The sequence below is a fragment of the Anoplophora glabripennis genome, unplaced genomic scaffold (assembly GCF_000390285.2).
Source record: "Anoplophora glabripennis isolate ALB-LARVAE unplaced genomic scaffold, Agla_2.0 scaffold791, whole genome shotgun sequence".
Taxonomy (NCBI): Eukaryota; Metazoa; Arthropoda; class Insecta; order Coleoptera; family Cerambycidae; genus Anoplophora; species Anoplophora glabripennis.
Window position 1 is genome coordinate 161,978 of NW_019416867.1, and position 12,013 is coordinate 173,990.

At 36.5% G+C, this 12,013-nt stretch overlaps 1 protein-coding gene across 1 annotated transcript in view; it reads right to left on the reverse strand.

The window, feature by feature from the left end:
* LOC108915465 (putative uncharacterized protein DDB_G0282133) overlaps window positions 1–12,013 on the reverse strand; it is an 87,877-nt gene that overhangs the window by 49,986 nt on the left and 25,878 nt on the right. The window contains exon 3 of the mRNA XM_018721500.1: window positions 5,926–6,001. Within this exon, the coding sequence (XP_018577016.1) occupies window positions 5,926–6,001 (76 nt within the window). The remainder of the gene's footprint in view (window positions 1–5,925; window positions 6,002–12,013) is intronic.

The window sequence follows — 12,013 nt, forward strand, 5'->3', positions numbered from 1 at the left end:
AACATCCCATTTTCGAAAAAAAATCCAAAAAAACTCAAATTTTGACCTTTGACCCCGAATACCTTTTTTAACACACATGGGATCGATGGGGACTTTTGACAATTTATTTCTAATGGTGTACCCAAGGTCTCCACCAAAATTTAGCTCTGTCGGAATTTTCGTTATTTGAAATGTCTATTTTTTCCCAATGTTCATGGAATTTCTCAACACAGCAGTTCAACAAATATTTTTATGCTTGGTTTCTATGATTACTTACCTGTGACATATACTAAAATTTGATTGATACATATTTCTACTGTAAATGTCAAATTAAATGTCAACATTTTTACTTCCCTTTTCCGTAAATGTTTACTATTCAGACAGTATGCATAGGACATCGCTTTCAATACATTCGCTTTCAAACTCTCGTTAGGCTGCAAGTCACAGTTACCCCTCCCCCGCTTATTAGGCCCCTTGCAGTGTCAACATCGAAGCTAAATGGAAAAAAGGAGCGGCATCGATCATCATTTGAGGGGGAGGATCGGGAGTCTGAATAGAATTCGCTTATTTATCACTTTTGTGTCGCTAGCAACGACTTCGGGCGTGCCTCGCAGGATGTAATTGCATCCTGCAAATTCTAAGCATCCCCCATCCCCTCGGCCGCAACCGACAGCCGGGTGAAGGCAGGCACGCCGTTCTGTCGGCGCAGACACGCTCTGGTTAGTTTCAACAGTCCCTAATCCCGTACGATATTAGTTATGTATCGGTAATTCAATTAGCTGGATCCTTTGAAGCAAACGTCTAGATCGGTAAGGTATTGCAGTAGAGAATAGTCTAAGATAATGCGCGCAGTGCTTTCAGTATTGGCTGCTGCCAACGCACTGGCAACTCGTTCTTTAGTTGAGCATCATCAAAACGGCTAAATATACCCAAACGGTTTTTTAATTTAATAAAAATTTAATTTCCTTATACATTTTAGATGTTCATACTTTCTTAAACCAAAATAAAGTACAAGCAACATTGTAGTTGCACAAATGTTATGTGTGGTTTGTGGTAAAAAAATATTTCAGTATATTTTCATGCTCTTGTGGAAAAAAAATTTACAAGTTTACATATTAATATCCAACATCTATACAAAAAAATAGAACCAACTAAAATGTTTAGCCAAATATGAACTGAACTTGACCAAAGTGGACGTTCGATCGCACACACTGATAGCTCCGTCGAACTTTCGGCTCTGTGGGTAGCTTTGACGGTTAAGTTCGAAACATAGATGAAAATTGGTCGAAGTAGCTGAGGGTGAATTTCGACTTTGCAAGCGACTTAGATGTAGAAGTTCGAAAGATGCGTAAATTTCGAAACATTTCGGAGCTTCCACACGGCGTTGTGTTGTACCTGCATCACAACAAAACATTTTTACACCCACAACATGAAAAAAAAACACATCAATGTCGTTTTTAACACTGTTCCGTTTAGTAAAGACGTAGTGTTAGTAATTTTGATTTTCATAAAAGTTAAAGCTACCGTAACTTCCCAGTCGATTATTCTCTCTGCTGATCGATAAGTGAAATAAGGCATTCAACAAGGGAGGGCCGTTTTTTCCCGACCGGGAGAAAAGTCAGACGACAATCACCGCACCAATTTGTCTTTCCGCCCCTGCGAGGACGTCGCAATAGAGTCCTCGTCATCAGGGACCTGCAAGAACCGCCTTTATCTCCCGGAGAGTATTTGTGGACTCCGTCCAAGTTTCAGTTTTTACGCGAATTTCAGCGGCCGGCCGTAAATTCCACGGAGTTAAACTGATCTTGCGGCGGGACTCCGTAACGTGCGAAGTTCGGAAGATTTCAGCTGTTGTATCGGGTTTTGCGTGTCCGAAGCCCGTTGTGTGTCAGTCTAAGTCGGCTTTAGAACAGCCATGGCGCGTTGTGGAATGTACGATGCGGCGAAGGAATGGTTTCGCTCTATTTGCGAAGCGGGTAGAACCTGCCTTCCTTATTTATCTTTTGTTCTTCGGAAAAAAATTGAAGTGTACTGAATAGCGGTTACACAACAACACAACGGTTACATGTAAGTTTAACATGTAACTTGTGTGTGTGTAGCTATCTTCCTTTAGGATATAATTAGAAATTTTATATAGATTTTCTTATTTCACACAAACAATAATAAGTTGTTGTGTTTTTACACAAAAATTAAACTCAAAACGCTGCATTCTATTAAAAACGTCCCCAAAGATGCTGACTTGGTTAACGAAACTCTCGCTACTTTCCTACTAATTAGTATTCCTGTCCGTAGCCCACATCTCGCTTCGCCCGTAATTTTTCCAGCACTGTTAAACAATGCAATGCATAATTTAACCCGTCGCAAAGTGACGGTTAACAAGAAAAACTCCCGAATAAATTAAGTGGCTTTCATCTCCCGTCTCCCGTTCCCCCTTTTGTTTTCGACGGGCGTGAATTTAAAGGGCTTCGGGGAGCTCTAAGTCCTCCACCAGCATAATAAGTATTCCGTAAATGTGTCTTGTATTTTTTTTTCGGTGCCCCGTTATTGTAACAATCTAATCTAGCGAAAAAGAAGCCATTTCGGTCGCGATAAAAGCGCGGCTCGTGATGCCGACGAATATTTCTCGTAGTTTGCAGGTAATGCGGGATGAAATCGCACGGCAAAATAAATATTTTTAGAACAATGAGGGTGAAATATCGCCTAGTTTGTTTGCGGGGTCTGCCCGGGAAAGGAGCGATGGCTCGCTCTCGAAATAGCAGTTTCTTTAACAACTTTTTCTGTTGTAATATAACACCGCCGGAAAGTTACGTAGGAGCGCAATTTTTCTAGAACGAGAAAAGATTACGCGGTAAAAAATATCTGATGTGGTCATATATATCAGGTGTGAAGTCAGCTGCATTTCAGAGGCGGCAAACGGGATTTTAACTGAACAACGGAGACTAAACTCCGTTGTCCTTTGTTAAATTAAACTAGCACGATTTAATTTTGTTGCCACTTTGGATATTAATTTAATATGTATTTAATATTATCTGTTTTAACTTTTCTTATTTAATATTATCTGTTTTAACTTTTCTAAATGCGTCTCTGTCTACTTTACGTACTAACAATAAAGATACACGTTACGACGAGTAATTGGGACCCTAGTAAAAACTCATATCCAAAGTTGATATGCTCAAAGAGACGTCCGAGACCTAAATAGGCTGGATTTCGTCGGACGGAATGATTGCGACGAGTGAAGGAAACGATATTTATACGAAATAAGCTTCGGACTGCTTCATGTGGCGTGTTAAACGCAGTCGACCCTCGTCAGGGGATTGTCGTTCTGTAAAAAGTTTAAACTAGTTGTAGCGGTGACATAAAGCACGACTCGTGACCGGAGAGATACCTTTCCGCCAACAGTCACTCCAATTTAATGTAAATTTACACCGCGAATGATTTACAGCTGGAAAAGTGCCCGGGCTTGTTCGCCTTTGCGGGAGGCTGGAAGCTGTTTCATTATACAATACTTTAAACAGTATTTTATTATTTTTTTTGACAAGTAAGATAATAAATTTAAACTACACTTTACAAAAAATGATTAGTAAACTTTTTATAGTAATAAGAATCGCGTATTGTCTAGTTATTTACAGTGTAATATCAACACCTCGCGTGTAATGTTTAATTAGTAATTTTTTTTTCGTTTTCCATATCACCCAACTTTAATTAGTACCGCGGTGGAAAAGGGCTTCAACGCGTCGACTGTGGCGACAGGGGCAACTGCTAGACGCGGTGAAAAACTCATTTAACGTTTTTTGCGTGTGTACCTCGGTTAAAACTGGACATAATGAAATCCCGTGTTTGCGACATTTTTTTATTTTTATTTCTGACGGCGACAGAAACTTCATTAGCAACTTTTTAAATAATCATCAAAAATAAATCCGAATATCTACATTTTTATCTGCTGGGAAAGATAATTTCGGGCTTTCGCGGTGTTTTTAATTGTATGTAAAAAAAAATTGGGGAGGCTGCGGAGATAAGCGGATTTGACGTTTTTTAATAAATATGTAAATTTTATCGGTTTTACCTTGATCAAAAATATAAGTAAGTTCGGTTCCGGTAGCGTTAATATTTGAATTTTAAATATTAATGGCTCAACCCGGCGTAACTTTAAGAAGTTTTAAATTATTAACGTTACATAATCAGGATACAAAATTTACATAAAAAATGTAGATGGTATTAAATTTTGACCTTTTATGATTTTGTTGAGGAGCAGGACACGAAAATAATAGAAATACAGCATGATTTGTTTAAATGTACTAAATATAAAATGAATGGATATCTTGAGCTTTGTAAAAATGATGTCTAAATATAATTAATACAAAACACACATACCTGATAAGTACACCGAAATTATTAAAAATAAAATAATTAGACCAGGGTCGATAATTTTTTAAACCAAAAAAAATTATAGTAGGATGAAACGCATTGGAAAAGAAAGAGAATATAACAGAAATGAAAGGATAAATAATTTACGGGCGATCTGAGGTCGGGAAGGGGAAGGGGGTGAGTTTTTAAGGGTAAAAAACGGTTTCCCTTGATTTCCGGAAAAACTACAAGTCTTATGAAAAAATGTTAAATGGTAAAGTTGTAGGTAATAAAAAGATCTACAACTTTTGTATTTACACTTTTTTCACATAACCTCTAAATTTATGTGAAAAATTCAAATAACCAATTTTTTGGTTTTTATTTTTCTTTTACAAAAAAATTTTTTTCCACGGAATTTTGTTGAAAACTTACCTATTTATGTCTCAAACGTGCTGTAATTTTTTTGATTTGAAATATTTATTTTTTCACCTTATTTTTACTTAATATCGAAAAAGCACCCTAATTTTCAATCGAAAATTCTCACGTCAAAATATATGCTTTTTTAAAAACGTCGGTGGGCTTTTTCTTCGTTGAAATCTCTACTTTCGGAAATCAAGATAAACCGTTTTTTACCCGTAAAAACTCACCCCCTTCCCCTTCCCGACCTCAGATCGCCCGTAAATTATTTTTCCTTTCATTTCTGTTATATTCTCTTCCTTTTCCAATGGGTTTCATCCTACTATAATTTTTTTCACTTTTTACCATTTTTGAAGGGAATTCTCTTGTATTCTTGGTGTTCTGATATCACCATTAATAAAGACTAATCACTAATTTAGGAAAAAATACATTGCTGGTATCGAAGACCATTGTTTGACTTAATTAAAAAAAATGAATTAGTTTGAATTAAAAAATACTTTTAAAATAGAGTAAAAAGTGTGAAAACTAATAATAAAATACATATATTTTTAAAGAAAATTAGTAAAATGGGGCACCTCAACCGCTATTTTTGATAAGAAAAATGTGCTCCCCTAACTTTTTTAAAACATTTATAATTTTTTTTCGCATTAAACAACTAAAATTACAACTTTTTGTCTCTTCCTTTTTGGAGAAAAAAAACTCACTTCACCCTTTACCAGACTAGAATCACCCAAAGAATCATCCCTTGAAGTTTGACCACGTACTTAAATAACACCCTGTATATGTTTCTTACGTGATTAGTATTTGTCAAGGGTGATAATAGAAAAGCGAGAATACAAGCAAGATACATATTTCTCTCTTCTTTCAACATAAATTCAGGACAAATTAAATGAATAAGACATTACTGAACACCCAGTACACAAATTCGTGGTACCGCTTAAACACAGTTTATGTAGCGATACTACACAGACCACATTATTTACTTTGCTAACATCCCATCTATCCCGGCAACATATTTAGCGCCTATCGGCCAGGGGGTGTTTTCCTTAAATTAAAACGACCCCGCTCAAACGTCGAGCAGCAGCAGCAAATCGTCTGCGGCAAATCCGGAATAACGACATCAGACGGGGAAGTAGAGGAAACGAACTAATGGGCCATGGAGAACACTAACATGCAGTTACTTACCATGTAACGCCTTGAGGTAAGCCTTGCCAGCGTTGATCATCTGCCTAGCCCCGGGGTTGAACTTGTCCAGGATGTTCTGCAACAAAATTACATGTTTACATTCACTGTCGATGGTTTAGGGACCCGGCCGTCGGGGGATGTACGGCTTGGGGTTTACCGTCCCGACTTTACCGGTCCTTGACTAATGGGACGGTTAATTTCTTTGTCGTAGTGATTAATAAAAGCTCTGGTAAGATGAGAAGCTGAGTAAGGCGAGGAATTTCTTAGATGTACTTGATACCAGACTTGATACTTAATGGTTGATAATCCATCGAAAAGTAATTATTCTCGCATTACAATTGACGCTTTAGAACAATATATAATTTTAAGAGAATACCTTGCCTCTATGTATGTTGATGTACTTGATACTTACCTAACTTGATACTTAATACTTGATAATTCATTAAAAACAATTCTTACATCATAACTCGAGCCGCAGGACAAGGTCTACTTGATGTACTTGATACTTGACTGTGTACTTAATACTTAATAATTCATTGAAAAGTAATTCTTGCACCATAACTGGAGCTTCAGGACAAGATATGGTTTTAAGATATTATTTTGCCTCTACGTCTGGAGAACTTGATCCAGTATAATATTGGGAACTTGCTATAAAATTTTTTTCGATTAAAATATATAAATTTTATGGCAAGAAATTTCTTATATCTATTTGATGTACTTGATACTTAATACATACTTGATAATTCATTAAAAACAATTCTTACACCGTAACTGTAACCTCAGGATCAGATCTACTTGATGTACTTGATACTTGACTTGATACGTAATACCTGATAATTCATCGAAAAATATTTTGTCTCCACGTCTAGAATAAACTTGATCTAGTGTAATACGTTTGTTGCAAACAACCATTCGTGACCTCGAAACAATTTCCGGATATAACTTAAGTACTATTGACATGAAAGTGAATATTTATACGCACAAAATTTAAAAACACAAAAGGATGCACCCTCAACTTTTATCAGTATAAGAATGTAGTAAAACCCCAGAGAACTTCCCAGTATCGATGTTTACCCGAGGGTATATCGATGCAATATCGTTATTTTTCTTCCGAGTTCCTTAACTTTTAACGGAATCCGGGAAGTTCTCCCCTTATTTGATGAAAAAGGAGATGTTTGTTTTGCTGTTTCAATATTAAAGTTATAATGTTTTTAAATCTGTCTCGTAAAGTTTGTATAAGACTTCGCGATCGATCGGAAGTGTTTGCGGAACGGAGGAAGACATTCTCCTGTGTACATTGTAGCTCTTTATGGGATGTTATTGTCGGGCAAACGGTTAAAATATCTTCTTTGAACGAGATTTCTTTAAAGGTTACTTAATCTTTCCTCCTTTCCGTTATGTACTTTAGAAGGTTACTAATTCCAATTTATATTACAATATTCGAAGTTTCGTACATTGTGAATAACTTATTTTAAGAGTACCTATAGTAGTAAAATTATCATATAAAATGCCAGCAGAAATAAATGCGGTAAATTCAAATCACATTCATTAACTGAGGAACATAGTATTATTGGAACGTAGCTGAGGACCACCCTGTATAACCTGAATTTAATGACCCCCCCCCTTTATGCGGCTAGTAATTCAAATAAAAAAAAGTGAAACAGGAATTGTTCTTAATAGTACGAATTTGTATCAAATGAATTGCCCAGGAAACTCCGACTCTGGACATTTTTATCGGGATAATTTGCGGAGTATCTCCTCCAAAAATAATCTCACAATTTGCATTTAAACGACTGTTCAGAGAAGACAGCAAAGTCTCCAGACTGAGGAGATTTTTGATTAAAAACACTCAAATCGTAGGGATCTGGACGGATTAGAATTTTTTATTTCGCTGTTGGACATCACCTTAATTTATTTTCCTTTATTTTTCCAATACTTGACGACCTTTACCTTGTCTAAAAAGTTATTATTCTATTGGAACTGCGTCAGCGTTCAAAAGAACACCCCGTATATTTTTAAGCCACGAATTCAAACATATTACCAACCTGTAGCGTTGGTCTGGTATTTACGTAAATAACACCGAATTTTTAGGTTCCCCTCGAGACAGATATCAACTCCACCGCTTTACCTGTAAACGTCGAAAATAAAGTGACTGGAAGACGAGAGGTATTGCCCTCTAGACAAGGAAATTAATCGTGGAAACGTCATATAACTTTTTGCTCGCCTTCTCCTCTCTTATTGTGCCGTTTCGACGAAGTTCCCCCGGCAACCCATAAACGTTACAATCAGCAGAAGTTGGAAGTTTATGAGTTTTATGTTTAATTTAAAGTTGCACTCTTAAAACAAATGACGCGCTCGGCCCGAGCGCGACTCGTCTCGAGGTTAATGAAATGGAGGATTTTAAGAGGTGTTTGCGCTGAAAAACTTTTAGATGCAGTAGAATTACCAATTTATTTAAGTACTGACATATTTTATTTGTCGCCGTAACTGTAAGCTTACTCCAACAGAAATATCGGATTTAATTAATTGAAATAAATCTGTATTTTATTTGGACGCGACTGGTTTTATTGCCAGTCTTGCATAGCCACCGTCAGATGTCAGCATTCATGCGTCACTGACAGTGGTTCACTGGGGAACAGGACACGTTAAAGCTAAATAATCAGACAGATAAACAAGCATATAAAAATTTCTGTGAATTTTCGGCACAATCGTGGAAAGGTTCTTTGAAGAACGCAATATATCCACAATTATGTTATAAAATTGCTATTTCTGAAACGAGACTGATTCGTCAGAGAAAATACTATCTGCCGAAGAGTTCGATATTGCCCGTAATGAAAGTTTTTTTGCTGAAACCGGTGACAAGCGAAGCCATTAAAACTACACGGCCGTCAACTTTACTCCGATGGGAGTTAAACACAAGTTTGCGACAAAAAAAATCCATAAAATTAATACGCCAAGCGGCTTTCGGGCGACGTTCGAATAATGAAACCAATTTCGGCTTCATAAAGTTTATAATAAAGCGAACGGAATTGTTAATTAAAACTCTGTTTAAATGCAACTGTAATAATTATCGCGGCGGGCGTTGTGGATGCAGATCAGCCTTAACTTTATAACGAGGCGGCTTAGATCTAAAACCACCATTTTATGTATCCCGTAAGTATAAATGCACTTCCGTGTTGTTGAACAACGCGTTTCCTGCACATTCTAACGGAAAAAGTAATGCAAGAACTAATTTACCTCAGTCTCGAGAAAAGTAGATAGGAATCACTATTAACTAACCTTACTTTGACACCAGGATTGTGCAGTAGTTTTGGAACTTTACCGCTAGGTGTCACCTTTTATATTTCACCGACACTGTGTGGTCAAGGAGACTTATAGACCATCTGAAGGTGTTGCAAAAGAAAAAACGGTTACTTTCGCGCACGTAGTCTCTTCGACATCTTCCGTTATGTACTTCCCTAGCGATCTTTCGAACAATGCACTTTACACAGTTACACTACACTAGCCTGACCGCTGCCGCTGCAGCAAAGCGGATCAAATTAGCAGCCCAGATTAAATCAGTAATGATAAATAATGAACCTGGCGTGGTGTGCAGGGATTTTACAGATTGACGCTGGTGTCCACGTACGGTTGTCTGGTTCACGTAATAAAACACGACCGCTGTTAATTGATATTGATGAAAATCGCAACATATTTTTACAATATTTATCTCTGTCCATCCCAAATGTAAACTGAAAAATGACGAAGAGTAACATTTTACTACATGACATACTATAAATTCCTTTTTTTCAGCGATGAATTCATGCGGCACACTTGATTATGGGTGGTAATTAAAAATTGCTTTTATAATGCTTGTGTACATATTAATTTCGACGTTTCAAGGAAAGTAAACATTCCTAGGAGTGCATTGTTAATACAATTCGTAAAGAACAAGGAAGTTAGCTGTTTATTTAGCAATGAGAATTTACAAACCAAATCACAACAGGCTGGAATAAGTCCTTGAAGGACGAATAACGTAACTTTTCAAACAATATCAAGCCAAGCTTTTCTGCCAGTTGTCTTTTATCACTTATCTACATATGTAATTTAAACAAATCTAGTTTGAATAAGTTTTTGGACACAACATATTTGTTTTACAACGCTCGTAACCCGGAAAACAATGTTTTACAAGTGTTAGGTACATTTTTTCACTACTAACATTTATAAAAAGCAATGCAACTTCCTTAAATTATACCACACATTTTTTTTTAGTTCTAAATATGATAATAATTAAATTAGAAAGTGAATTGTAGTTCCCTTATTAAAATTAGGTGTAGGTGTTATTCAAATTTACTTCGCACCCAAATATATATAGTTTCTTTTATACAGGGTGTCCCAAAAAGACCTCCCCCCCGATAACTTTTCAAATCTGACTCCTATTAACAAAAAGTTTCAGACAAATATGGATAAATTAATTTTTCTTGAAACAATTTCCGACGTAAAAGACGCTTTACCGTAATTTTAAATTTAATATTTTCAAGTTGCTCTTGAAACTTACGCTGAAGATCAAAAATAAAATAGCCAGCATCTTGGTTTCTTAATTTCTTGAACTTATTGATTTTGAGAAGTTATCGGGAGGTTCTAGGCTTTTTGGGACACCCTGTATAGAGAAAGATGGAAATATATTTTTTGTGTTAAGTAAACAGCGAAATATTGGCAATTGTCAACTTAACAAAGAGACAATTTACAGCCAGACTTCTCATTTTCCGCAGCCACCCACCGTACCAACTTGTCAATTTACAGCACATTTTCTTAACGTTGTCGGCCGTAATTCGTAATTATGCAAAGCAGCTACCGCTATCTTGCCCACATTTACTGCACTTTGTGGTATCATTTACGACCACATTAGCTCCGACAATGTCTTTTATCAACGTGTGTAGCGACAGGAATTAGTTTCAAGGTGGCGAGACTTGTTAATTCATTTGTACTAGTAGAGAATTATACCAGCAAACAAAAACACAAAATTTTTAGAAACATCAAAAACTTAGCTTTAATTTAAAATGAAGTTTTGAAAAGCTTGGTGTTGTGTTTCTCTTACAAATTCGTACGCACGAGGTCTCCCGAGTTTCTTGGCGAAGCCGCGGGCGGGTATTTTATTAATTTCGCACAATAACCCCATTCCGAATAAAAGAAAACTTTTAAAGGGCATTATACATTCCGCCGGGCGAATAAAACCGCTTAAATTTTTATTTTAATCTCGCGAGAAAGGGACATCGCCCGCATTAGAGATCCGCGTACAAAGCGTTCTTCAAAACTTTTAATTATTTCCGAAAATTTCAATAGGGCCTTTCCTGTTTTTTAGCGGATCGTATTAATTCCGCGGAGATAATCGAATGCTTTGGCTGGAACTTTCCTAATTTAGATATCGTTAAAAACTTTTCCGTTTAAATTTTACGGCCCTTGTAAAAAAATCCGTTTTGTTTTGCGTCGCCTTTCAAATGAAATCAAAAGCAACAGCGACGAATTGAGGAGGAGGGGGGTTTTTGTATGGGTTCTGAAACGTCGAAGGGCACTCGCTCGGTGTCCTCTTCCATTTTCTTTTAATGCTCCGAGATTACTTACTCGGCGGTATTAAAGGAATAAGCCGGTCGAGTTCCATTCCATTACTTCTAATTGTGGAGATTTTCCGCGAAATTAGAAAGATTCTAGTGAAGATTGACCTGGAAACGGTAACCGTAATTGAGATGATAAAAATTAAATTCGTGACAGATTTATTACCGCAGGCTCTTTTTAGTTAAAACATTAAAAAATTAATGGGATAGGTATATTGATTATTATTGACACAGATAATACATAGGGTGTCTGAATATTGTGTACATACAGCTACCTGCGATCAAAACAAGTAGCTTTAACCAAACTTGCCTCTATCCGGAGTTGCTTCGTTTAGCCGCGTGAATTTAGCTAAGCAAGCACGAAGTCACATTGTTCTATATAAAATGTATAACGATATAGCTAACTTTTCAGTGTAACAGTAAATAGCCTTGAGTTGTATGCTATATAATAAATCACTGCTGTACAAAATTCCAAAGAAAACACACCGCAGTAGCAG